We start from the raw sequence: 26,708 nt of genomic DNA on the forward strand, positions 1-26,708 counted from the left end.
ATTGGTTCTTTATAAAATCGTGCATGTGAAAATTTTGGAACATTTATAAAATCTCAGCTTTCCATTGGAAAACTGTACAATTTAGGAATTTAAAGATACAAGAGGAAGCACAAAATCTTGTGAAATCCTGACATCACAAAATTGACATGTTTCTCGTCTCGTTCTCACCATTAAATTGATACACATGCACCCAGCCAGGCAGGGGTCGAGGAAGTATACCGCGCTGTCAAGCGAAGGATGGAATTGGGCCCTAAACAAGGTGGATGGAATGGAGGAGGAGGTGACACTTGGCTGAAATCGCTCGTTCCACATTTACTTTCACTCCAGTAGCTGCCTCGTTCCTTCGTCTCCTGGCATGGAGAAAGCACGTGATGGAGAGAGGAGCCTGCAATTTGGTCCGTGCCTTCTTAGTTACTTACATGGAATGAATGTTACGCTAGAATGACACTTCAGAACGACTCATGTCCATTCCCCTAGTCGAGATTTTATTTAGAGATGTTGTAAATTGGATGAGCAACATTAAGTAAAGCAGGTCATAGCACGTCATGATGAGTCAACAGTCCCTAAAATCAGTGTTGCAGCCACATATACTTATGTACTTATGACATGCCTCGCAACATTCCAGAAAATAATCTTGGTCTTAATTGTTCACCCCAAAAAGCAGTCACGTCTTGGTATTATGGGTCGTCCTACTTTACTTTCTCTGTATAACTCAATTTGCATGGAGTAATATAAGCCCGCATTTTCTACGAGGCATCACTTTCAAAGAGAACTTTTCCCTTGTAACATTATCTAAAAAACCAAAAGTATTAAAAAATGTACTCCCACCATCGCCAACTAGTTAGGAGGACCGCAAACTGGAAACTGTTTCAGATATTTTGCATTCTCCAAAACTGTTTAATTCTCCAGGTTGCGTGTTTCTCAGTTAATTCAAATTCGATTCCGGGCGGTCATGGACTGCTGAGGGGTACGATTAATGGCATCTTATTCGTTAATCATACCAAAATGTTGGCCCCGAAGAGTGAAGATGGAGAGATTCTGGTGGAAAAGATGGATCCCAAAATTCAATCTACAACCATGCTCGTAGAATCCTTGGGTGAAACTGGGAGTTTGGAGGACCGGGCGAGAACATTGTCATCGTTGGGATTAGACGAGGAAGATTACGAGGAGGACACGAACAAGGCAAAAAGGTCGAAAGGGTTCATCAAAAGGTTTACATTATTACAATTATTCGACTTCGGCATCTGTACCATTTCAATATTAATTCTAACTGCCAAATTATTTATTACCGTCGTCCAGATTACTCCAAAGATTTGGGCTCGTCTCAGCTTCGTCCGAACCACCACAACGGTAAGTCAAGCCAAGTTAAGCTTTATTAAGTTGTCAACAAATATGCAAACTGGTTTCCACTTCATGATAATTACTATATTAAGCGACTTAATTAAATTTAATAATTAAATTGGGTTAAATTAATAGTTAAATTAAATACAAAATTCTTTCTTATTGCATTGCTGGACAAATTTTGCACAAGTAATGTTGCTCTCTCAATCACGTGGACGAGAATTTTAAACTTTTAACAGCACAATAACTGAACAATGAATATTTGCCAAATTTATATCCATTTCCTCAAGTTCAAAATTTAAATTAGTAAAATAAAAATAACCTTCTTTTTAGCGAAAGAGAATTTGAAGCTCAAGTGGCCGAGGATGATTCTTCAGTTGATGCTGACAGTCCGAGCGACGCCATGACCACGTCGATGCCTTCCACGAGTCTCCTCGCTAAACTGAATCCCATCAATAAAATCACGTATAAAATCAACACGGCGAGAAACGTGGTAAATCGGGCGTTGAACGTGGTGGGGTTGGGGAGCAAGCCGGCTGAGACCCCGGCGGAAGGTGCGACTGGCGACGGAGGGGAGCAGGACGATGAAGCGGGGGCCACACGGGATTCTGCCGGCACAACGGACGATTCCTCCTCCTCTGGGGTTGTGCATGGGGACACGGTATTGGTTGCCTTAGTCGGAGTTGCGGTATTTCTGGGGTGCAATTTTCTTTAAATTTTGAAGAATAGCTTTTTAGTGAAATAATTAAAGTTAATTAATAAGGGTATAATTGGATAGATGTATTTTGGATTGGGTGATTTATGGGGAGTAGACGTGGAATTGTATTTAAATTTTAATTTAGATCAGGTTAGTGCACGTTATGTAGCGTATTAAGGAGTAGAAGGTCACTACTTGTCGGGCCCCGATTTCGATCTCCTTTGGATATGTTGTAGTACTACATGAGTCTAGAAAAAGTGAAGGAGGGTTAGACTCTATGAGCCCATTTACGCCCGCCACACCCCCTCAAAGGCGCCCAAACCCCCAGAGTTGCCGCACTAAAATCCTCGCCAAAAATCGAGTTTTGGTCAGATTTTCAAGAAATTTACATTTTTGTGATCCCAGATAGTTGCTCTATCATATCCAATACCAGACTCAACTTTTTTGAAATTTTCAATATTTTCGAAGATTTTCTGACCAAGGGTATGTATTGAAAAAATTCGAAATTTCAAAAAAGTTGAGTTTGCTATTGGATATGATAGAGCAACTATCTGGGATCACAAAAATGTAAATTTCTTGAAAATCTGACCAAAACTCGATTTTTGGCGAGGATTTTAGTGCGGCAACTCGGGGTTTGGGCGCCTTTGAGGGGGTGTGGCGGGCGTAAATGGGCTCATGGAGTCTAACCCTCCTTCACTTTTTCTAGACTCATGTAGTACTACAACATATCCAAAGGAGATCGAAATCGGGGCCCGACAAGTAGTGACCTTCTACTCCTAAGCAAAAAAATATTTCTAAATGTGTATGTTTAGTTCTACGAGAAGATAGCAGTAACGATTTTATGTATCACTTTAGATTATCTATCTAAAGTAAATATCAGAATGCGACATCACGTGACATTAAAATAAATGATGCACAATTGCTATGAATTTCACCACATTTCATGATAACTAAAAACATTCAGTGTTAATTACCACTCTTATTTAAATACGTACGAATATCATTTAATTCAAGTTTAACGATTCACAAAATTTTTGTAATGTCACGCATTCTCATGATTATAGAATATTTTCAGGCTTAATAACCCAGAACGGCTGAATAACTTCCACGATTGCATAACATACGTGGATCATCATATCATATGGTGGACAGTGAAACCGGTTTTTTGCATATCGTAAATATGACTAAGATTGTCATCATGTTCTCGTACGCATGGTTTGATCAGCAGTTTGATTAAGATTGCATATCTGACATCGTCAAATATTAAGGTCCCCGTTTCCATTAAATAATTCATAAAATTCCCAATTATTCTACAAACCGAGGTCCCCGGAGAAAGATTGCGAAAAACCAGAGATCATGTAAATATATTAGCCCCGAAAACCCCATAACATCATTACGAACAAGTGTTTGCCTACTTACTTAATGTACACAATAATCACGCATGGTTAGTTAGGTAGTTGTGTGTTTACTTATAAATAGCAAAGCAAATATTTGCATAATCTTTGAACAAGTGTATTAAATTATGTCCATGATGTGCAAGTGTTGTTTTTGGTTTATTCTGTCCCAAAGCATTACTTACTTCACCTCTGAGCCGTACTGGCCGTGACGTAAATGAGGGATAAAGTGCAGCACTATATTTTGCAACACATTTCCATGTACGCTTGGAGTGGGCATTTTAGTTTATCATTCCCACTTGGATCGCGGGGTTGGGGTTATCAAATCCGGAAGGATTAAATCTGGACGGACAGTAATTCATGGGCCGGTGAAATAGCATTCGTGCATAGCAAGGCAGACTTCCAGTGAAATTAAAGCCTTCCAAATCTATCATCGAGATGCCAGTTTTATAACAAGGAGTCAGCATTTACAAGCGTCTGGGGTTGATTCATAAAGATAAAGTAAGATTGATCAGCACGGCGTCCCCTCAGTCTCGTGGTGCTGCTACAAGTATTAGAAGGTATTTGCAGTGTTGTATAATATGCAGAGAGCGGATATGTATTTATTTACAATTTTTTCATCTCATGACGACCGGCGGTCAAAATTTTGCCGGTGTGGTCTCAAAATTTTATACATCACAAAAAAAATTTCACATTGTCACATATTTCTAGGTTTTCAAATGTATTTATAAATATTTCCGCTATTAATTGAGAAATTCACAAATCTTTTAGATATTTTTTTAAATACATGTATTTTGTAAATATTATAAACTTTGTTTCTAAAAAAATTCGACTACAAAAAATCCAGAGCATTATATTCAGAAATACAAATTTTGCGAAAATTTTATATTTTAATGTTGTTTCGTACATACATATTGCGTAAATATTTTGGCATTTTTGACGCAAATATTACATATATACATATTTCACAGATTTTTAGTAAATACATATCCGCCCTCTGATAATACGAGTCGGAATTTTTAATCACTTCACAAATCCAAAATTGTGATAAAAAGTTTTCGGTGTTTTCACGGGGAATTCTGAACGAGGGAAAGTAACGTAAAGTGCTACACATACTTATTTTTTGTTAACATAAGAACTCCTCCTGGAAGAATTTTCCTTCCGCAGAAATTCTTTCGCCATGCTTTGGACCATATTACTTCGGGCAGTCGGGTTTTATACGCTACTCAAAATCTTTCAACACCGCAGATTTCTCTACATTTGCGTAAAAACGTTACCCCGAGACGTTTAGTAAGTGCAAACTTTTTTATGCAAATAAAAAATGCGTACTTAATTCCAAGTATGTAACAGTGCTGCAATCATATTCGGCTATGTAAATGCATTTCTGCTGTACATCAAGTACACGAATCAAACCACGGCATCCTACTTTGATGGCCAAGTGATCAAACGGAGGGGAAAGCCATGCTTCTATTTCGAGGAAGAAGTTTGGACTTATGAGCAGGTAATTTTTCGATAAAGTTTTCAATTTGTGTAAACATTGCGTAATTACGCTTCACGATATTTATTGTGCAGGTTCAGAAGGAGTCGTACAAAGTGGGGAATTTTTTCCAGTCGTTAGGCTACAAAAAGGGGGATACTGTCGCCCTCATGATGGAGAATCGACCCGAATACGTGTTCACCTGGCTTGGCCTTAGTCGCGTATGTCATCTCGTACAAAACAATGTTGACATCTTTCATTAGCACGGAACGCAAATCTCATTAAATGACAAGTCTTGTTCAAATACTTGAGCAAAGCACTCTGTTTGTCATGAATGACATAATGTTATTCTGTTTATGATGATACATAGTGTTATTTTATGTCCTCCATGCAGATTGGCGTCGTCACGAGCCTTTTAAACTATAACATCCGACTGAAAAGTTTGGAACATTGTGTAAATGTGTCAAACTCAACAGCCATCATTTTCGGCAGTGAAATGACTCCAGGTGAATTAAATGCATTATTATGTGGTGGATAATTTCATTTCATGGCCAACTTTGTCATATAGCAATCCAAGAAGTGATAAATTCTGGTGGTTTCAAAAACCTGGAGTTGTACTGCATAGAGGACAGGACACCGGCAGAGATTCCCTTAAAGGGTCGACCCGTTGTGAACCTAAGTGAACAATTGGATTCAACTCTGAGTCATCCAACCGTATCTGCAGAACAGTTGAACAATGACGATGTCATTTTGTTGGTGTACACTTCTGGAACGACAGGTTGGCCGAAATCAAATGGATGATTAATCTAATCAATTAAGAAATTAACTTGTACAGGTTTGCCGAAGGCAAGTTTGGTGCGACAATCAAGGTAAATTTGACATGAACTAAAATCGAGTTGTTTCTGAATTTTTAAAATTTTGTAATTTTTTTTTGTCAGGGTATTTTCCATGTCGATGTCAGCCACGGGGGCGAGGTTGAAATCCGGGAAGGACATCTTGATCACGCCGGTGCCCCTCTACCACGTTCAAGGCGGTGTGCTGGGCGTGACTGCGGCAATATTTCACGGCGTGCCGCAAGTCATTCTGAGAAAGTTTTCAGCCTCAAGGTTTTGGTCACAGGTTCAAATCTTCACCTTTATCGTACATATATTTATACGAAAGGATATACTATAAAATGTTTGGTGGTCACAGTGTATCAAGTACAAAGCCACGGCTGGGCAATATCTGGGAGAAATCATAAGGTATTTTTTATTTCATATTTCCTCTGCTTCATCTTCAATCATGAAAAAAATATCCTTTTAAAAAGAAATATCGCTCGAATCCACAGTTTCAGTCGAGCTTGAAATTGTTTATCTACTTGATATTACTCGCAGTACTAGCTTCCAAAGTTATGGAGGAAGAATTCCTGGTTGCTCTTTTCGTATTAGTTGTAACATAACTTCTCCTAGCTTGGCGTACGTCTTGAAAGTATTGTCTTAATTTTCTCCGATCCGCTCTTCTTGACCCGAGCCGACGGATATAATCTGAGAGAAAATAGTAATCTTATCTTTCATTAAAGGAGAAAAAGTAGAGTAGAAATCAAAAGTCTGACCTCTGATCCTGTGATAAGTATTTGTCAGCAGTACTCTGGCACCGCGTCCCAAATTCCCCAAAGTTGCGAATGGTCTTGATAAGAAGTTATCGAATGGAAGATATCTAAACACAATGTCCACCACACCGGGGAACATGTAGTCGTAACTGTACTCCTGTAGAGAAAAAGGTCACAAAAACTGTATTGTTTAATTTGACACCAGTTAAGACCGGAATTACCAAAGGTGGCAAATTTTCTCCCACTCCGAAATCAGGATTCACTTGATCATCATAGCTCAAAGTGTACCAAAATGCAATCGTCGCAATTTGTTTGTCGCTTCGAAATGCATCTCTGAAATACGTCTTGCCCAGAAATATCCTCCCACCATCAGATTGTCGTCCCACTAGGCGGAAAACGTCAAGAATTTGCGTGTTTGGGTAGAAATTGGCCAGACTTGTCACACTTGTAGGCAACTTGTCTTTGTTCCGCCTCACGAATTCGGCATAATCAGGGCAAATAGTTCTAAGATTTTGGGTAAAGTCCATAATTGCTGAGGGCTTCCCATCCTCACATTCTCCAGGAGCAAAGTTGGCCTGAAGTGGTGCGATGTACACGATCGTGGGAAGAACGGCGACGTTGTTGAAGGAATTGTGGAAACCGACGTAGATTTGGGATGCTTCTGATCCCGAAGTGGAATTGCATTCCGCTTTGAAGGCAAAGTTTCCTCGCCATATCAATCGAACGATGGGATTTATGAGGAAGTGGCGAGCATTTAAGGCCAAAAGGACGCGGCCTGGCTGTGGTCCTTCGGGGACTAAAAAAATTGATGTTGGAAATTTACCCAAAAAATATCGAATAATGTGCATGGTTTTGAATAATGACCTTTGGAAGGTGTAAGTCCGGCAGAGAAAATGCATTGAAGTTCAGCTTCATGTTTTCTGAGGTCTTCAAATGAGTTTATCGTGTATGATTTGCCGGCCTAAAAAAATAATAAACATTTCTCGTAAACCGTAATAATTACCATAAATTCCATTTAAACAGAAGTCATATTTAGGATTAGTAAACAATAATTCTCTCATATTTAGTAAATTAAATGAAGTAATAATGGTAATAGTTGATAAAAATGCCAGCCTATTTCTCACCTGACATTTCCCATAAGCGCTGGAAGGAATGGGAAATCTTCGAGCGACATTTGTACTGTAAGGAAATCCGTAAAACGGTCCAGCAGGCTCGGGAAACAGTGTCAATCCAGCACAACCATTTATAGCAGCGAGGAATAATAGGAACGTAAATGCATGAGTATTCTGCTCCATTTCAAAATGTGCAACGAATACTTAATTGTAAATACTTTAACCTGAATTAGTAAATGCACGAGGTTATGCTAGCTTATCTATTGGTAAAGGAGGAGGAGGACTAGACTAGAATTGAATCATTGTGATTTGGCGTAACCTTCGCCGTCTCTCTGAAAAGTGGAATGAATGAATGAATCCAGTCAATTATTCTTCTAACTTAATTCAGGAAAATATGCACAGAATTCTGTCTGGTCATGCATTTAATAAGCAAGATTGGTAAGTAGGTGTACCGATTTATGGCACAATATTCCATGAAATTCTTACATATTACTGGGTATAGAAATATTTACAAAGGTTTCGCAAGGTACATACACGCATACCGATCTTCCAGTTAGTTGTATAATATATATTCATATATATACTTTGATATAGCCAATAATTAAGGTATCCAGTCCGTATAATTAACATGACTGACGAGCAAAATAATGAGCAATAACGCTTTATTTATCATGTGTATCAGTAATTGTGAGATAGGGCAAAAGAATTCTTGTCCAGAATTCATATCTTATTCTTGGCAGCACATTTTCTTTTTCTACTCCAGTCAGAAAATACAGACTTGAGAACTTGACGTGGGATTTGGCACTAACGGAAGGAACACCACCACTTTAATAAAATAGGAAATGAATCAAGATGGACATGAACATGAACTTTATCTTAGTTCCTTCCAAACCAAGTGCACACGGTCAGTTTGCCTGATTCTGACTGACTATGCATGCATTGCTATTGGTATTCAGGACTGAACAAACTCGCAGAATTTCACGGCCACTTTTATTCATTCAAGGCAAACCACATTTCTGACCAAGTGACATTAAATGGTGGCACAAGTAATGTAATGCACCACACTTGTCTCGCACTTGGCTTCTTTGTGCAAATAAGAATTGTTTCACTTAATGGCAATGGAACGTTTTAATGTGGGAAGCACAATATCATATTGATCTTATGCATGCAACAAAAAATAAAATACTTATAGGAAAATAATAATATGCAGGAATGCAATAAAAAATCATTAAATTTCATGATTCGGTTTAAAATCCGCAGATATCTGTACAATCAACCGGACAGACCGGAAGATAAATTGCACCAAGTGAAAACCTTTTTCGGGAACGGGGTCAGTAATAATTTACTCGCTTGGGTGTATGAGTATGACTTATAGCGTAATTTAAGGAAAGTATGGTTAAGTGTTTTTACTAAATAATAAAACTCTGTTGTAGGTGAATCCAGCTATTTGGGAGAAATTTGTGGAGAGATTCAACAACATACAGATTAAGGAAATATTTGGGGCAACAGAAGTATGTACATACTTTTTATTATGATTAGTCATAATTTCATTGAATATGAGAATTTAAATTATTGCATGCCTTTACAGGGAAACTGCAATTTAAGTAAGCATAAAATTTAATCTGTATTCAGAAAGTAGCTAGTGTGCATAATTACTCCCTTGGTTCTAACAATGGAGATCTCCCAGCGTTTCCTCTTCTTCGGATGCAAATGTCTCTGCCAAACCTGCGCATCGTGTCTTTTGCAAATATCGTATTTGTGATTTATTGGCACTAATTTTGTCAGAATCGGGGAGCATACGTTGGGAGACCTCTATTGTAAATAGCCTAAAAATAAATTAGGTATGCTATTTAATATTTTGTTTGCAGTGAACATCGTGGGTCACGTTGGGGCATGTGGATTTACGCCAGTCTGGGCTTTGGGTTTCCTTCCATACTTTTTTGCCAAGGTGGACGATGCCACTGGAGAAATTGTGAGGGATAAAAACGGCTTCGCAATTCATGTTAAGGTTGGAGAAGCTGGAGAACTTTTGGGGCAGATTTCTTCAAACCCGATGAGACAGTTTGATGGGTCCGTTTTTTAATGGATAAATTGCATGACTTTGCAATTTCACACGAAAATAATGATGTGAAATTTCCAGCTACACAGACAAGGAAGCGACCAAGAAAAAGATTGCTACAAACATAAGGAGTAAAGATGACCAGTGGTTTAGGACGGGTAATACCACGTTTGCGTCATACGCATGTAATGATTTATGAACGAAGTTTTTATTTCAATGATTTATTTAATCGATTCAGGTGACCTGCTAGAACTGGATGAGTACGGATACTGGTATTTTAAGGACAGGTCGGGAGACACGTTTAGATGGAAAGGTAAACAGGAAAGCAACCCCTCAGTGGACACGTCGCTAAAATCGTTGAGAATTCGCAGCGAATTTGGAGCGAAATGACTGCCGAGTCGCAGAAAATTCGCTGCAATTCAAGATCTGGTACAACTCGACGGTCATTTCGTTCCAAATTTGCTGCATCTCAACGATTTTTTGGCTATGTATAATGGCCATGACGTACACATAAGCAAATTAAATTATACCGCCAAACACCAAATCTAATGCTTTGCCAAATCATATAATTTGTTATATTCTCGTCATAACTGAGTTAAAATGTACAATAGTCATAATATGAATACTTTTCTACTACGCTAATTCCCCTGCAGGGTTGATGGGCATTCAAAGTAAGTAATTCCAAATCTTCTATCACCAGAATTGACTCTTGTCCCCCGTATCCTGATATATACAACTGGTTGCGCCTCAAATGTCACCTCTTGCCACGACGCCAGCCAGTCTCCCCTCTTGTCACTCACCATCGTCCAATTTTTTATGTCCGCCGAAACTTCGACGCAATAACTGTATCGCCTTTCGTTTGACCCAGGAGGACCATTCCACAGTAGAAACCTCATCGATGAGACCAGATACGGCTGCACTAATTGTATGGTGATGGATGCATGCGGGTTGTGCTGGTTTATCACGTGAGCAGCTAACCCTTGGCATATATTTTCGTCAGTGGGCCTTGTACTCCCCCTTTGCAAGGGAAAGACCACCCCTTGACCATTTTCATCATTGATCACACTCGCGCACATGTCTTTTCGTGCCACGTTCTCGGTCGGGATGATGAGACCCGTTCCAGGGTCCACGTTATAAGACCGGTCCAGATTATAGAGCCTGACTTGGAGGGCGGGTATCATTCTGGAGGCGGTGCCAACGTTCCGCGTGGCCACGAGTTTTACTTGGTGGACCACACGAAGAGTGAAATGGAGGAGTTGCCACCATTGGCAGTGATACTTCGTGTAGTCGACGACAGGTTCCCACACGGGCTGATTTTTGTTGGGACAGGTTTCGATAAAATAGGAGTATGTGTGAAAATCCCGACCGACGTAGTAAAATCGGATGGTGTTGAGCATGGTGGGTTTTGGTAGGGTGATAAACACCACGGCGGTGTCGGATAGGTCGATGTTTGTGAGATCACGAGATCCAAAATGGTACAGGTCAGACTTTGCTGTATTTAATTATAAAGGTAATTTTATAAATACTTGGAAAATAGGTTGGATAAGAAGTTATGTCTTAATTTAAATACTGTACCTCCCGTGATATCGATTGGAATAATACTGTTAGGGCTCGGGGTGGGAAGGTAGCCGCGATATTCCCACTTCCTGATCGCCTGTACCCCTTTACTTTCTTCAATGGCGTCGGAGATTTCTTTTAGAGGGAAGAAACCCGAGCATTTCACGACATTGTTCAAATACTCGGGACTCAAAAGAGAAAGGCGAACGCATGAGAGTACGGAATCATCGTCATTCTTGGCCACCCATTTTGTCACGCCTTCGTATATTTTTTCCTCCTGGGTGAAAAATGAACTTCTTGAAACCAGGGTGGTCAAGGCTTCTCGAGAGATTTGGGGGAATAAAGGATGCTCCAAAATCTCGTCGGGTCTCTCGTCACAAAAACGTCCACATGCGGAAATGAGGCGACTCAGGGCAAGATTTATCCCCTTTTCAAGTATTGGGAAGATGTTGGACAGTTGAAGATTTGCTGCGAGGATGTCACATATTCCATCTCCCAGCTCCTGAAATCCCCATTGATCACACAGTCTGTGGGTGGATGTAAAAGAAAGGAAAACAAGATAAAATATGACGTTGTATTACGTCAACAAACAAAATGGAATGAAAAGTTGTGTGAATAAATCGTCTCAGTTACCCCAACAAATCAAACGCCGTTTCCTCTCTTGACACCCGGAGATCTACTTTCCCCGTGTAAATGTACTTGAGCAAATGATCGAACGCGATGTGATTGACATCTTTCAGGACGACTTGAGATTCACACGATTCTTTCATCCCCCCGAAAAATAGGGCTTGAAAGTATGAAGATCTTGAGGCCAGGATGGATTTGTGGGCTGGAAATTTGACATTGTTAACTAGCAAGGTGACCTCCGGCGACCCTGGGTTGTGCAGGGCTTGCAAGTCGGGGAGGTCTATGCGATGATTTATTTCCCAGTTCTGTTTCTCACTGGTATCACTCATGGTTGGGCTTGTTTTAGTAAATGTGCACTTTACACTTGTCTGAAGTTATGTCAAAAGTATATAAACTTTAGATTTTTCTACGAGTTGTATTTCCTGTTATTTAGTTTCTATGAAAAAAACTTATCTCTGTCCAATCAGGGTGGTAGTTACCCGTTACGTAGTCCGGAGAAAATTGAGACGAAATTGCTATTATATCGGAAAACTATTCACTAATTATATTTGAAATTTTTGAACTTGTGTGATCAGTGTCAATGCGTAGGTTTTCTGACATGTGTACGAGTCAACTTTCTCAGACTGACTACGACGATTGGTTAAAAGTCACTTACTTAAATGGGTTAATGTAACGAACCCTTTTCCATCCCATCCTAATTTAACCTACGCATCCGTCCTTAAAATAACTCTTTTTAAACAAAAAGGGGAAAACGTGTCCACTGCCGAAGTTGAAGAAGTCGTCACCCGTGGAGCAGGGATGAAGGCGTGTGTAGTTTATGGCGTACAGATTCCTGGGGTTGAGGGACGCTGCGGCATGGCAGCAGTTGCAGACCCTGAAGGAACCCTGGATTTCGACGCTTTGGGCGATGAAGTTCGTCGCTCCCTTCCTTCCTACGCGAGACCGCTCTTCCTCCGTGTTCTCAACAGCGAGATGAATATGACAGGCAAGCAGAATATCCATCTTCATAATTTTGGATCAATTAACACCAATTTTTCCTCCATGCTTTGCTGAATAGGAACATTCAAGTTGCAAAAGGTGGATTTGCAGAAGGCGGGTTTTGATATCGGGAAAATTAAAGATGCCATATTCTTTTATAAAGAAGCACATTATAAAAAATACGTTCCACTGGATGAAGCTTTATACCAAGATGTGATCTCTGGCAAAATGAGATTTTAGCTCACTGTCTCCTATCCTCCTCCTGGCTTTACTTGCTGAGCTTAGGGTAAGCTTTTCTGGAAGGAAATGAGACTTTCTCCGCCCGAAGTAGTTGAACCGTAAAGTAGGTGAATTTTATTTTTGAACCTGTTCTCCATCAGACTTTCAGGAAATATCTCTAGTCTTTTCATTATTTTAGTTTTCATGTGTATATTTTATTAGTGTAGGGCTCGATGGCTCATCGTCAAAATCAGGGCATGCAAGTTTGTAGAGTAGGTCGTTCCCAATTAAAAAAAATATACACTCGAGATTTTGGTAGTTTTTGAAAAAGGAGATCTCGAGTTTAAGAAGCCATCAGAAAAATTGGAGTTCATCGCAACTGGCTTAAAAACTCATGGTCATTCTATTAATAAACTTACTGGTTGTCGTTCAGAATCTTAAAATGAATTCCCAGAGCCGAGAATTGATTAGAAATGTGTTGATTTTGGTGATGAGTCATTGAGCCGTACGTTAAGATAAGAAGGTACTTGACATTTTGTTGGCGTTTGTATTAAAATAAGCACAAAAATCAATAAAATTCCTTATCTGACTTAACCCCGAGTACATACAGATTACATTATTTGACAGTATAATAGATAATACTGAAGGGATTGGTGGGGCCTTGAGGATAATTGATTTTGTGCATGAATTATGGACTGGAGAGAGCCTAGTGGCGATCCATTTATTCAAATCCAGTCGTAGAATATGCAGACATTTGAGTAATTCTATTCATTCCTGACACAAAGGGGTATAAAGTAAGTAAGAAGAAAGGCACTTAATCCCTGCCTGGACCCACCGTCGTCTTTGGAAGGAAATGTCTTTTCTCCGTAATGCACCAGCTGCAAGTGACTGCTTCTCGATAATTCTGCAGAAAATTCGATCAGATGGTGACTAAACGCAATGTAATTTCATTTCGAGGAGGAGGAGGATGAGCAGCGTCGGCTTAACACAGACCAAACTGTCTCAGAATACAATTGATGGATAAATCGTATCTCTTTATACACGCGAGGATGCTTATTGGAAAGGGCACAAGAGTAGAAAGTCGGATTGACGGGGAAATTGATAAATTGTTCATACATCTCGTATCTGGGCCACTTTTCTAGCCCACCGGAAATGCCTGTGAAGATGTGCATTCCTCCTTTTTATCTTGATTTCTAGGTGCAAAGCTTAATGTAAAACAAATAAACTTCCCAACAAATAAAGTACTCATTTTGTGGATCAGCACTTTTGGCTGGATTTTTGTTTAATTTAAGAATATTATTTACACATGGAAATTAATAACCCAGAGTCAACAAATCAAGCTTTTACAATCATTTTCCCAGTGTTTTTACCCTGAAGGAGATTAATAAATGCAAGCGGGATTTGATCGAATCCTTCCATGCACTCTCATTTCTTGAACCTTGATCTTTCCTTGGGCAAATATTTTCAAAAATTAATGGATCTATGAATAGCAAGCGAAATATGTAGGCATCCTTGATTTAATATTAATTTTATGTACCTCAAGAATCCAATCACGCAACTGAATCACACCTTCAAACCATTCCTGCCACCATCGAACGACCATAAACCCTTCCACTTTTATTGCTTGTAGATCGTGGTTACATAATCGAAAGGGACTGTAAAAAACGAATTTCAAAATAAGTGTAAGACTTCATCTGGGTGATAATACATAAGTAATCACCATTGGCAGTGGAAGCAGGGGGACATTGTTCTCTGAGAAAGTCAGTAAAATCATATCTTGTCCATGTTGATAAGTCCCTCCTTCTGCTATCCCAAATGGTAATGTCCCCATATGTTCCCCCCCCCAACTTCCGCTGCCATTGTTAATCATGGGGCCTCAGAATTTGAATAGGTATGTAATAATAAATGTGTACATACTCCTTGGAAGCTGGCTGGAATCTCGGTTGTAAGTCTCAATTGCACCGCACAAAGCAATTCGGCCGTTCGAGTTCATGTTTTTCACGACATTTTAGGCAAACTCCCCACCGACCTAGTTATGATATGAAGTTATCAAGTTTTTAAGAATACCGAAATTAGTATAAAATTCCTACATTGTCAAAATAGCAGGCAATCTCTTTTGGAGCGTATTGTTTCAAGGTTTCATCCACCTCCGCTTTCTTCTGCATGGTCAAACCCGAGTTCTTTTAGCCATTCGACTTTATCGTCACTGCCCGCATAACCGATAATGGTACAAAATTTATATTTTATATCACACATTCAGTTTCTGGAGTCGTAAAACTCGTACCTTTGATTTTTGATATCTGCCCCACAACACTGCCAACTGCTCCAGCTGCCGCCGACACCACGACGGTTTCTCCTGGTTTTGGGTCACAAAGTCGGATGAGTCAGAGTGTGCAGTATTTCTGAAAAAATGTCAAGGACGCTGCTCATATTAAGAACAGCAGCAGCAGCTACAAATGCTAATAGCATTTTCGCATTATCGTTTTAAAGAAATGTATGTATGCATAATATGCACCCTGGCATACCGCATGATCCCAAAGCATACGATACTGGGAGACCCTTCAAGTCATTATAAATTGACCCATATCCTTGTTTCTCTTTTGGAGGAACTTTGTACACCGTTAAATCTGTGGAATATTTTAAATTGTAGGACGACATTCAATTTATTCATAGAAATGTATGTACATATTTAAAAGTACCTCTCCATCCAAAATACCCTAGAACAACCGTTCTTTCAGGGAAATCGGGGAATTTACTCTTGATCACTCTGTTAGCCAATAACGATAATTATTAAATAGAAATTTTAAAGTTTCGAGTATTAATTTATTTAATTAAGTGAATAAACGATGATTATTTTCAAAATACTTATTTCTTAATTGCAATCTGCTCCCCAACTATTGCAGCTTCGCCCGAACTGTCCATTCTTCCTCGCATATAAGGATCCACCATGAGCCATTCAGCCTGACACAAGATTTCTAAAATATTTGATCGAGAATATATACAATTTCATGCAAGGGCGAAAATAAAATTATAATTTCATACAACCAAACTCAAAATGGAAATTACAATCTACATTATAAGCTGGAAATGTCTGTTGGCAACGAAAGTGAAAGTAAATGTTCTGTAACGGAAGTGAAAGTAAAGAAAGCCAAGTTTCAAATGGCGCGAAAATTCAAAATAAATTAAATTCAAAAAATTAAATGCCAGAACCTGCGGTACTCTTTGTGGCTTATTTATGTGGGGGTAGTGGTTATCTGAGGGTGGGTGGTTATCTAGGGATGGTGGTTATCTGGGGGTGGGTGGTTGTGTGGGGAAGGTGGTTATCTGAGGGTGCGTGGTTATCTGCGGGTGGTGGTTATCTGAGGGTGCGTGGTTATCTGCGGGTGGTGGTTATCTGGGGGTGGGTGGTTATCTGGGGGTGGGTGGTTATCTGTGGGTGGGTGGTTATCTGTGGGTGGGTGGTTATCTGGGGGTGGGTGGTTGTCTGTGGGTGGTGGTTATCTGTGGTAGGTAATCTGATGGTGTTAGGGTCAAGGTGTCAAATTCCACTATCATTGGTGGTACAAGACTTCAGGTGGCCAGGCGGGTCGCCCTCAGCCGCGACGAGCCACGGGACTAAACCCCATTACGGATGAGCATTGGTGGTCTTGGTGGGCGAGTCGCCCTCAGCCGGGACGAGCCACCGGGATCAAATCCCATAACGTCTGAGCATTGGTGGTACAAGATTTCAGGTGGCCAGGCGGGCCAATGTCCAAAATCCAAGTTTTTGACATGGAATCGCAGCAAAATGGGCCTGATAATTCCCGATAAATAGAAATTGACTAGCTAGGATCGTTAAAGCTTCAATTTTCATTATGGCGGGAAAGCTTACTAACATTAGTGAGGTTTTATTGCAAAATATGTCCAAAATTAATTTTAAATTAAATTACAGAACGTGTGGTACTCTCTGTGGTTATTTATCCGGGGGTGGTGGTTATTTAGGCGTGGTGGTTTTCTGGGGGTGGAGGTTTTCTGGGGGTGGTGGTTATTTAGGCAAGATGGTTATCTAGGGGTGGTGGGTTATCTGGGGGTAATTAAGTAGTGAGAGTACACGGCCCGGCCCTCCTCAGCCCAGCCCAATCTCATCTCATAGTTAATGAGTAGTACACGGCCCGGCTCGGGCCGGGGCGGCTCGCCCCAGCCCAATCTCACCCACAGAATTATACTACTATATCTAGAAGACGTACTGGACGAGCGATAGTAGCCACCTTATGAGCGCCCGTCGTGGTCCTCAACCCAACTAAATAATACACTGGTGTATTGCACACCAGGGCCACGGGTTGTTGTCTCGAGCAATTTAATACACAGATGGGTATGTGCGCCACCGTCGCTCCAGTTCAGAACAACTATTTCTCTCCAATCTAAACTAAAGACAGGCCCCTTGATCTCACCTCATAGTTAATGAGTAGTACACGGCCGCGGCCCACTATCATATCGACGATATGACTATTCATAGCGACGATTGCCGATATGCTGCTTGCGCAACGGACAAATTTCTTTCACTTCCGTTGGCATCAAATAGTTTCAGTTAATAAATATCTACAAAAGATTTCGTTTGTGGAATTTTGAAAATAAAATCAACTCGCGCCCGGCGGGAGACGGGCTTATACGCTAGTTTTATATATGGAAATTACATGTTTTGGTAAAAAACATTGTTGTAAAAAATTTGTAATCACCTTCATCCTGAAGTTCAGGAATGGGTTCTTCCATAATTTTAAAATCACTGAGCTTAAGAAGTCCTTGAGGTTCCGAAACAACCGTCCATTTTTGGAATTCATGCCGAAGAAATTGTATATTTATGCATATATTTGACCAAAGTTATTTATCCGACTGCCTCCTGAAGTTTGCCAGTACCACAATTATATATTGATTGATTTATTTATTTATTCACATCAAACTTGATTTACAAAAATCTTGTTACGCTTGACGGCTAACACATAAAGGTTTTACACAAATGTTTGTCACATGTATGAGAATTTGAGTGATAATATAATTTATAATTGTGACTTGGTCATAAAGAGCAGAAGTAAAATTATATGTACATATATTTTAGGATAACAAAATAGAGATAATTTCATAATCATAATTTAAAAACAAGGTTTATACAAAACATTGGCGTCATATTAGCGTCACGATAGCGTAGCACCAGTTCTAATGTCTATGTAAATATATATATGTATTTGAGGTCCATATATTTATACAACATAAATTATGTTGCATGCATGCATACATATCGGCCAGGCACAACTATCGTCATCACAAAACACAGGGATATATTCACTTACATATTCCGTTACATAAATATATCAACGACAAATTGTTGTTGCGCATCCATTCATCGTAAATTACATCATGCATTCATGAGAGAAGCTACGAGAATATATGATCAAAAGCATGTATAAGTAAAATATATAAAAGTATGCATCAATCAAGGTCGCTGGACCCAGGAAAACTAGAAGTTGCACAAATATGAATAGTTTTGCGATTAATATGTACGTACAAACATACTACCACCCACCTGAATAGTTAATTCGAAATCAAAATTCGAAAATAAGTATTGAAATTACGACAGAAAATATTTACTTGGCCAAGTAAAGTTAAAAATTTTGATTGTGTTTTTCATAAATGGAAACATGAGAAATTCCATGAGAATAAAATCCTTTCATATGGGCCAGAATTTTCATAAGAACCGATTTGGCTTTGTTGGGGGTGAGCGCATCCCGTCAGAAATCTATTAGTGTGTGTAGATTACGTATGACTTTAGCAAATCCAAACTTTTACACTTGATTTGATGACAGGGAACATTAGCATGAGAAAGCTCATTACTGGAGAAAGTTGCGCCGTTCACTCACACACTGGCTCATCTCTTGCAGAATGAAATTGGAAAGTTGACAAGAGATGATGATGCATATGTTATGAACATGCAAAGCCCAACTATTGCTGCCGTCGTGCCGTCAAAAGTTGCAAAGTTTTTGGTCAAACTTATGTATAAGCCTCCTGTCTGTCTGCCCTATTCCGCACGACTTTAGCCTCGCGTAATAACCATCCTTTTACGTATGACTGATTTCATGGATGGAAAGTATTATTACATGTTCAGCAGTGAAAATATCCACGTACATACGTACCACCAAAACTGTATGCTTTCTTCAAAATTGTGTTTATTTTCGTATCGAGCATTGAGTTGGCATCCTCCAGCAAATGAGATGAGAAAGGTAATAATGGTGTGTGACATGAGGTGGATGCACGGATGTACTTTCCAGAAGAGATGTTTGGAGAGAAGATGATATGAAAATGTTGTTGACAAAGTTGTTGTTAAAGTTAATAAAAGGAATGGATCACATGGATAACAAAGTTTTGAGGACGGGGTATAGGTGGCTGTATGCAATATATGCATACCGTAAATATGGATTATAGGTATGAATCTCTAATAATGGGTAGTATTTAGTATTGAGTCTAAAAAGTCATCATTTACGAAAAGTTATAAAGCTACGAGCTAATTAAGAGTGCTTAAAGGTAATCAACTTTTTTTTGTATTGTTGTATTATGCAATCCTGACTTTTGAATATTGGTAGACGACAGGCTACGACGACGACCACTACCACTCATCCATGACCAGGACGGACTGACAAGAACATTGCCTTATGTAACCTACGCCCTCCTCGCCGGCATAACAACCTTACTTACTTTTTACTTTAGTTTATATATATTCTGGCCGGAACAATGGGCACTTTTCACTCCTTGTTGCCTGTCACTCCCTGTTTGTATTGAATGAATGTTGCTGCAGTGGTGAAAAGTGGGTTTGATGTGGGAGTGTCGCTGATGGGAATGGGATCAAAGGAAATGTTTTCTCTCGTCTCGTCTCCTTCTTGTTCGTTCCCAGGCTGAAATTCCTCCACTTTTGTCTGAATTCTGGACCTTAGCAGGCAGACGGAGGACCACCGTTCCGGAAAATGTTGATGGTCTTTTGTGTTTCATTCCACATCTATTCCTTCCTAGACCTCAAGTCAAGTCAAGTGGAGTAAAAGGGATCTTTAGATGCTGGATTCCCACGAATATATACGGCCCACAAATCACCAAGGCTTGAAGGAAAGGTGTGCTCTTCCTCTGTAACCTGTAAAATTTTGAGAAATGTTGAGAATTTGTTGTAGATAGCTGAAAAAACTTCTCCGAGTATGGAAATGTAATAAATATAAGAATATTGAGATGAATGTGGTAAAAAATGGTGACATTTTTGGCAGTGTTTCGTTTTCGTTTTGGGCGTCCGTCCAGTCCAAAAGTGTCCAAATTAATTTTGGGCGTCCGACAAATGTCCAACATTAGAAAATGGGGTTAAATCTTGCAAGTTCTTTATTTTCGACTTTTTTGCAAATCTATGCACAGATGCGTAATCTCCGATTTATTTCGAGCATTTTGGTTTGCAATACACGAAATTTGGAAACTCTTTTAAAACTTGCTCCCTTATAAGGCTCCCCTATAAGGTCCCTTATAAGGTATTAAAATATTTCAAAACCATTCCGGTATTACACACCAAAATGCCCAGAATTAATTGGAGATTACAGATGAGTCAGCAGATTATCGAAAGATGCAATAATAAGCTTGTAACATTTTGTCCAATTTTTTATTTGGGATACTTTTGGACATTTTCGACGCCAAAAATTCCAAATCCTTCCAATTCCAATTCCTTAAATCGTATCCAAAACGGTTTTTGACGGCTGTTTAAACCCACAGCGAACACTGATTTTTGACACCATTCTCACCCATGCAAAAAGATATGTTGATCTGCAATGTAGCTGAACATTATCAAAGCACCACTTTCTTAACAACGTATGAAGTGACCAAAGTGAGCAGAGGAGTACGGATGAATGGGAAAAGTAAAATAATGCATTTTGGATCCATGACATCTCTGAAAAAAATAAATCATTAAAAGTAATGTACTTTTTAGGTCGGATATATGAAGTCACATTCATGGAGTGAGGAGGATCCATTCTTTATGGGGTTCAGGCACACACGTAATAAATATTACCATTCTACTTCCGCATCCATTTCCAGACAACTATTTCCACTCCAAGAAACTCTCACAAACAAGCTCTCTTCTTCTCCCAAAACTTTCCCTTATCAATGGATCGGAAGTTTCTTCACTTATTTTGCTCGTACTTTCTCAAGAGGAGAAAATATTTGTGCTCATAACCAGTAACTTAAACAGCTCCTATTAGTTAATGAATTGAGAAACTTCCGGGGGTAGTGTAAATTGCATGCATGTGAATAGACATAGGCTTGTGTTGTGCATGAAGTATTTCGTGCAGAGGTTAATTTTAAGTTTGACTAAATCGAGGGACCTATTAATGTGGGAACAACAGGAAAAATCGGCGCTAGCCGTTTGGATTAGTTTCATGACCCTGGTACAAGATTAAAGATTATCTCAGATTTGACTTTTTATCAAGTTATTCAGCCGACTAAACTTGCACCCACTGTCCGATAGGCTTGAAATTTTGCACGAATGAAGGTATTAGTGTGGACACAAAAGGAAAAATCGGCACTGGTGGCAACGATCAAGGGGTCGTGCAAACCCCCACAAATGTTGGGAGTCTTGTAACCTAACCTAACCCCCACAAATTTTGGGGTTTAGATCTAACTGACATACTACATCTAATTACACTTGCATCTAACTTACATCTAACATTTGACTTACATCTAACTACATCTAATTGATTTTTCACGAGTAATTTAGAAGGTGCATGGACATCAAGGTTAACAAAAAGTATTTTGTCATTTTTATGAATGGACAAAAATCATACATAAATGTTTTATTAGAAATAAAGTTTAAATTTAATAAGTTAATTACCGTGAGACAGCAATTGCACTTATTTCATTCCAACATATTCCAATTGCCGATATGATCATGTGCAAGAAGTCGAATTTAAAATAATTAACGGACGTTACATTGCAAATATTTATAATAAAACTTAACGAGTACAAAAAATATTACATCATTCCAGTCCTCGTAATCATGATTTTGGATAAAATAGTATTTTTCATGGTTTTGGCAACCAGCCAAGCCGCACCCCCTGCAAAATGCGACCCAGCAAATGGTGCCGTTCTGCCGAATACACCTCAAATCGCATCGGCAATAAAATCTTGTCTAAATTCTACAAAATTTACATTTCCCGAAATAAAAAGTGAATCCGATCTGAATAAGTTTTTCATTGATTTTGAAGCGACAAAGTTTGATGACAAATGTTTCGCTAAATGTGTTGGGGACGAGTTGAAATTGGTGAGTTGTTGCTTAATGTGGTGATTAATAAGAAATTAACTTTTATGGTATTAATTGTTTGCAGATAACATCAGATAAAAAACTAAATCGTCAGGAATTTATAAAATTACTGAAATTTTCGATTGAAAAAATTGATAAAGTGATTGAGAGTGTTATGACTGCATGTGCGGATGAGGGGGGTAAGAAATAATGGAATGTGGTTATCATTGAGACTTATCGATTCATTTTTTGCAGACAATACTAACGACAATGTGTGCATAAAAGCAGCAAAATTTCAGATTTGTTTTGTGAAAGGATTATTGGATAAGAAGGTTGAGGTAAGAAATAATTTTGTGTTATTGAGTACGGATGTAAATATGTGCATGCGAAATTAAATAGCAGGATTACTTTCAGTAATTTAAATTTGCATTTTTGCAGACTTCAAAATGTTAATGTGATAACGAAATACGTCGAAATAAATGGGAACGCACAATTTAATCACTTTGTTTCTGGCCAATAAATTCATGATTGATACTGAACTATTTTAATTGAGAAATCCTTTGTTGTATTAAATAATTAAATTAATGCTTTGCAGGATTAATTATTTTCATTATTTTGCGATGTGTATTTATTTGAACTTCTGACCAATGGCAAGATTTTTTAGGATAATTCATAAAACATAAAAATTGATCCGTTTCAAACGACAAAACGAAACCATTCAGCTGTAAAACCACTTTTTTATATTCCAAAGAAGGAAAAAAACTTTGAAACGTGCAATTAATTTATTTTCAAGTTTAAACTATTGAATTATTTATGGAATGTGACATTGAATTTTATACGTAAAGGTTTAGCGACGATAATCTGGAGACTGATTAAGAAATAAAATATTACGTGTCCATTAATGGTTGAATAAAGTAAAATTATTGATTTGAAAATTGCGGTAATGAGTGAATTAAGTGAGGAAGATGAGAAGGAAACTCACTGAATTTTTGAAAAGCCAATTGAACCAAGAATGAGAAAAAAGTTGCGAGCTGGCCGGAATCGAACCGGCAACCTTTCGTTCTGATCACTACCGGGTAACCACTTTCCCCACAAAGCCCTGTGAATGGCTGATGCTTAATTCTCACACTTGGCTGATGCGTATTTGCGGCAAATAGAATACACTATATAAAATCGGAGTTTCGAAGTTTTTTGTGGGGCATATTAGGCCGTACCACGGCTAAACTCTCCAGGCCGGACGAAACGTCGCTACGGGCCTGAGTAAATGTAGGAACGTTGCATCCACGATTACTCCCATTAACCTTGGTCAATAGCATCATGCATCACCGGCAAAAAACTGCACACTATTGACATGCCAAACTTTCCTTTTGCGTTCTTCTCATTCTTTTTTCAGTCCCATTCCGCTGATAATGCTGCTAGGATGATGTGCTGCAAATCAAAATGTAAGCGATATATAAAGGAATGAAACCTGATGCCGGGTCCCAGTCCGTACCTGACTTTAGATTGAGTCGGATAAAAACTCTTAAAAAACTAGAGAAATGAGTTTTCGTACATTTTTGGCCTGTCTTCTACTTTTCGTTGTGGGTGCAGCGGTCACTCCAACTTTGGCTGAGGAACCCTTGCTCGAATTAGGAGACGGATTAGTTCAGGGTTCCACGGAGAATGCGAGAGGTGGTCGAGTGTTCTATCAATTTAAGGGAATTCCATTCGGAAAAGTCGTTGAAAGATTTCAGGTGCGAAAAGTAAACTCCTTTCGAGTATTTAAATTAAATATGCATCAATTTGACTAATTATGCAGCCATCCGTCCCTGCCGACAAGTGGTCAAATGTCTTCAATGCTACCGCGTTTGGCCCAGTCTGCGCCCAGTTTGATTGCTTAAACGGAGAATTCACTGGGGAAGAAGAGTGTCTGAATTTGAACGTTTTTACTCCAAAGGTGTTTATAAAATTTCTGGAAATTTATAAATAATTTGAAAATACTGTAATAAATTGTAAATAAAATGTTGATTCATACCAGCTACCCAAATCCGGTCATCAAACTAAACTTTACCCAGTCGTGGTCCTTCTTCATTTAGGGGGCCACTTTTTCGGCTCTGCACAACAATACAATCCGCACTACGTGATGGACCAAGACGTCGTCCTCGTCACGCCCAACAGTCGCCTCGGCCCGTTCGGCTACTTGAACACGGGAGACGCAAATGCTCCCGGAAACGTGGGTCTGCGGGATCAGAGCCTCGCCTTGAACTGGGTGAGGAAGAATATTCACCAGTTTTCGGGAGACTGGGAGAGGGTGACGTTGATGGGGGCAGACTCTGGGGGCGTGGATGCGCTTCTCCATCTCATCAACCCCGAGGACAAAGGCCTTTTTCATCGCGCAGTCGTCATGAGCAGCACGATTAATTCCTGCTCATTCGTCAAAGATCCGGCAGTCCAGGCCAAAAAGATGGGTGAACAGGTTGGGTGTCCAAACAGTGAGAAATCGGACGAGTTTGTGAAATGCTTGAAGAGTGAGATTTCCTAAAAAATTATGCAGTTTCATAGTTATTTGCATATTAAGAGTGGACGAAAATTTTCAGAAATGGAACCACTTGAGCTTCTCAAGAAAATGAAAGTTCCAACTGCAGACATGTCCGATTTCAAAGCGATGCAGCAGATCGCGATTTTTGGCCCATCAGTCGATGGGAAGGGCGGACTTCTGCCGAAAAATCCGTTCGAAATTATCAAGAGTGGGAAGGTCCCGAACAACGTGCCATTAATTATGGGCACCATCGCGATGGATGGGCTGGACCCTGCCAGTGCCAGTAAAAATCTAGTCTCACACAATTAATAAAATAAACCAAATGCTGATTAAAATACAAAAAATTTATTCTTTTAGCCTTCCTCAACGATACGGCCCTTTATAAGAAAACGATTAAAAACTGGATTGAAGATGGGCCTCAAATCCTGGATTTTTCGGACGCCAAAGATCCTGCTGGCATGGCGAAACAAATTTTTGACTTTTACTCCAAGGATGGAACCCTTTCCGGCGAAAGCTTCATTGACATGTTTACCGACAAGCAGTACGAACACTTTTTGCGATTTATTGCTAAAAGTTGGGATGGCGTTGTCCCAATGTACGTGTACCGATTCAACCACACCGAAACCCCGAATCGGGCAGTGGACATGATTGGATATCAAAATATTCCCAAGGGTCAGTGAAAAGGGCCACGTTTAACACTTTCCCATTAATAAATTAATATACGACTCGAGACTGATCATCAAAATCGTCAAAACCCACACATTTGTAATCATTTCTCGTCGCTGGGAATTTATTTTAAAATTCTGAACGACAAATTTAATTAAAACTGATTAATTACTTATGATTAAAAATGTGTTTATTTTGGTAATAAGTCCTCGAGTGCTACGTTAATAAATATTTGTGTGCGTAGGTCCAGGCCATTGGGACGATCTCCAATACTTGTTCAACATGTCCAACTCGTTCATGGTTCCGGTAACGACGGAAGACTCGCCACCAGTCGAGTACATCTTGTCCAGAGGCATGGTTCGAATGTGGACTTCGTTTTTTGAAACTGGGTGAGAAAATTATTTTACTCCTGTGTTCATAATTTCCGATGTACATTTTAACAATTTTTTTACCAGGAAACCCAGCGCACCTTGGGGAGAAGGGGAGGAGTGGGAGCAGTTCCATTTTGATGGAAACCAACCCAACAAAATTTACGAGGTGGATGTCACTCCCAAAATTGTACGAGATACGGAAGCTTTCCAAAAGCGAATGGAATTTTGGGACGCAATTTACGAAAACTTTGACGTGACCAACTCTGTCTAAGAAACTGGCTGAATTGATACTACTTGAATTGAATAGCTGTAATGGGATTAATTAATAATTACAATTCTATGATTTCATAAAAAATTAGCTTGAATTGTGCATAATTTTCATTTCTCTTACTCTGTTTCAATATGTGTACACAAATTCGATGAATAAAAATTTAGGATTAAGTTGCATTCAAAAAGTAATCTTTACAAGTGCGGAGTGAACATTTAGCACGTGTCAGGTTTTGAGGTGTCACTACAATTTTTACATTATTACCAGAGGGCGGATATGTATTTACTAAAAATCTGTGAAATATGTATATATGTAATATTTGCGTCAAAAATGCCAAAATATTTACGCAATATGTATGTACGAAACAACATTAAAATATAAAATTTTCGCAAAATTTGTATTTCTGAATATAATGCTCTGGATTTTTTGTAGTCGAATTTTTTTAGAAACAAAGTTTATAATATTTACAAAATACATGTATTTAAAAAAATATCTAAAAGATTTGTGAATTTCTCAATTAATAGCGGAAATATTTATAAATACATTT

General features: G+C 39.0%; 6 protein-coding genes across 9 annotated transcripts; 4 read left to right on the forward strand and 2 right to left on the reverse strand.

Annotated features, from left to right (window-relative positions):
• Positions 1 to 635: 635 nt before the first annotated feature.
• Positions 636 to 2,262, forward strand: LOC118438458. The gene is made up of 3 exons (XM_035858772.1): positions 636 to 1,211; positions 1,300 to 1,350; positions 1,675 to 2,262. The coding sequence occupies exons 1-3, from the start codon at positions 817 to 819 to the stop codon at positions 2,054 to 2,056; spliced, it is 828 nt and encodes a 275-aa protein (XP_035714665.1). The 5' UTR covers positions 636 to 816; the 3' UTR covers positions 2,057 to 2,262.
• A 1,325-nt stretch (positions 2,263 to 3,587) lies between these two features.
• On the forward strand, positions 3,588 to 13,643 carry LOC110858400 (long-chain fatty acid transport protein 1). 4 transcript variants are annotated; one of them, XM_022107172.2, is made up of 18 exons: positions 3,588 to 3,992; positions 4,488 to 4,530; positions 4,600 to 4,722; positions 4,783 to 4,933; positions 5,005 to 5,130; positions 5,304 to 5,415; positions 5,478 to 5,687; positions 5,745 to 5,778; positions 5,848 to 6,028; positions 6,101 to 6,150; positions 8,870 to 8,939; positions 9,043 to 9,120; positions 9,198 to 9,213; positions 9,478 to 9,679; positions 9,750 to 9,826; positions 9,907 to 9,981; positions 12,598 to 12,837; positions 12,910 to 13,643. In XM_022107172.2, the coding sequence occupies exons 3-18, from the start codon at positions 4,613 to 4,615 to the stop codon at positions 13,068 to 13,070; spliced, it is 1,893 nt and encodes a 630-aa protein (XP_021962864.1). In that variant the 5' UTR covers positions 3,588 to 3,992; positions 4,488 to 4,530; positions 4,600 to 4,612; the 3' UTR covers positions 13,071 to 13,643. The 4 variants fall into 4 exon arrangements, with proteins under 4 accessions (XP_021962864.1, XP_035714549.1, XP_035714550.1 ...); XM_035858656.1 differs by lacking the exon at positions 4,488 to 4,530 and having other exon boundaries at positions 4,569 to 4,722; XM_035858657.1 differs by lacking the exon at positions 4,488 to 4,530.
• On the reverse strand, positions 6,133 to 8,522 carry LOC110858401. Its single transcript, XM_022107173.2, has 5 exons — positions 7,622 to 8,522; positions 7,362 to 7,458; positions 6,719 to 7,293; positions 6,501 to 6,654; positions 6,133 to 6,432 (listed from the first exon to the last, which is right to left on the reverse strand). The coding sequence occupies exons 1-5, from the start codon at positions 7,790 to 7,792 to the stop codon at positions 6,263 to 6,265; spliced, it is 1,167 nt and encodes a 388-aa protein (XP_021962865.1). The 5' UTR covers positions 7,793 to 8,522; the 3' UTR covers positions 6,133 to 6,262.
• Positions 13,644 to 14,354: 711 nt separating the features above from the next.
• LOC110858580 (prostaglandin reductase 1-like) lies at positions 14,355 to 17,484 on the reverse strand. Its single transcript, XM_035858767.1, is given in 9 exon segments — positions 14,355 to 14,493; positions 14,587 to 14,739; positions 14,938 to 15,078; positions 15,140 to 15,209; positions 15,211 to 15,282; positions 15,333 to 15,435; positions 15,575 to 15,676; positions 15,749 to 15,816; positions 17,480 to 17,484. Coding segments are annotated over 9 exon segments (777 nt in total). The 3' UTR covers positions 14,355 to 14,430.
• A 4,599-nt stretch (positions 17,485 to 22,083) lies between these two features.
• LOC110858624 lies at positions 22,084 to 23,302 on the forward strand. The gene is made up of 4 exons (XM_022107449.2): positions 22,084 to 22,359; positions 22,424 to 22,538; positions 22,594 to 22,676; positions 22,777 to 23,302. Exons 1-4 carry the CDS (start codon positions 22,096 to 22,098, stop codon positions 22,789 to 22,791), a joined length of 477 nt encoding a protein of 158 aa, XP_021963141.1. The 5' UTR covers positions 22,084 to 22,095; the 3' UTR covers positions 22,792 to 23,302.
• Positions 23,303 to 23,845: 543 nt separating this feature from the next.
• On the forward strand, positions 23,846 to 26,447 carry LOC110858581 (esterase E4-like). The gene is made up of 7 exons (XM_022107398.2): positions 23,846 to 24,071; positions 24,137 to 24,274; positions 24,356 to 24,845; positions 24,915 to 25,139; positions 25,214 to 25,528; positions 25,767 to 25,911; positions 25,978 to 26,447. Exons 1-7 carry the CDS (start codon positions 23,877 to 23,879, stop codon positions 26,162 to 26,164), a joined length of 1,695 nt encoding a protein of 564 aa, XP_021963090.1. The 5' UTR covers positions 23,846 to 23,876; the 3' UTR covers positions 26,165 to 26,447.
• Positions 26,448 to 26,708: the final 261 nt, after the last annotated feature.

The sequence above is a fragment of the Folsomia candida genome, unplaced genomic scaffold (assembly GCF_002217175.1).
Source record: "Folsomia candida strain VU population unplaced genomic scaffold, ASM221717v1 Fcan01_Sc021, whole genome shotgun sequence".
In the NCBI taxonomy this organism is placed as follows: Eukaryota; Metazoa; Arthropoda; class Collembola; order Entomobryomorpha; family Isotomidae; genus Folsomia; species Folsomia candida.

Coding starts and splice junctions, on each gene's coding strand:
- LOC110858400 (XM_022107172.2), top strand. CDS start 4,613: ATGCTTTGGACCATATTACTTCGGGCAGTCGGGTTTTATACGCTACTC. Junction 5,131..5,303: donor CCTGGCTTGGCCTTAGTCGC/GTATGTCATCTC, acceptor TCCTCCATGCAG/ATTGGCGTCGTCACGAGCCT. Junction 8,940..9,042: donor AAACCTTTTTCGGGAACGGG/GTCAGTAATAAT, acceptor ACTCTGTTGTAG/GTGAATCCAGCTATTTGGGA.
- LOC110858401 (XM_022107173.2), bottom strand. CDS start 7,792: ATGGAGCAGAATACTCATGCATTTACGTTCCTATTATTCCTCGCTGCT. Junction 7,459..7,621: donor GCGCTTATGGGAAATGTCAG/GTGAGAAATAGG, acceptor TTATTTTTTTAG/GCCGGCAAATCATACACGAT. Junction 7,294..7,361: donor CGGACTTACACCTTCCAAAG/GTCATTATTCAA, acceptor CAATTTTTTTAG/TCCCCGAAGGACCACAGCCA.
- LOC110858624 (XM_022107449.2), top strand. CDS start 22,096: ATGATTTTGGATAAAATAGTATTTTTCATGGTTTTGGCAACCAGCCAA. Junction 22,360..22,423: donor TTGGGGACGAGTTGAAATTG/GTGAGTTGTTGC, acceptor AATTGTTTGCAG/ATAACATCAGATAAAAAACT. Junction 22,539..22,593: donor TGCATGTGCGGATGAGGGGG/GTAAGAAATAAT, acceptor CATTTTTTGCAG/ACAATACTAACGACAATGTG.
- LOC110858581 (XM_022107398.2), top strand. CDS start 23,877: ATGAGTTTTCGTACATTTTTGGCCTGTCTTCTACTTTTCGTTGTGGGT. Junction 24,072..24,136: donor AAGTCGTTGAAAGATTTCAG/GTGCGAAAAGTA, acceptor CTAATTATGCAG/CCATCCGTCCCTGCCGACAA. Junction 25,912..25,977: donor ACTTCGTTTTTTGAAACTGG/GTGAGAAAATTA, acceptor TTTTTTTACCAG/GAAACCCAGCGCACCTTGGG.
- LOC118438458 (XM_035858772.1), top strand. CDS start 817: ATGTACTCCCACCATCGCCAACTAGTTAGGAGGACCGCAAACTGGAAA. Junction 1,212..1,299: donor TCGAAAGGGTTCATCAAAAG/GTTTACATTATT, acceptor ACCGTCGTCCAG/ATTACTCCAAAGATTTGGGC. Junction 1,351..1,674: donor TCGTCCGAACCACCACAACG/GTAAGTCAAGCC, acceptor CCTTCTTTTTAG/CGAAAGAGAATTTGAAGCTC.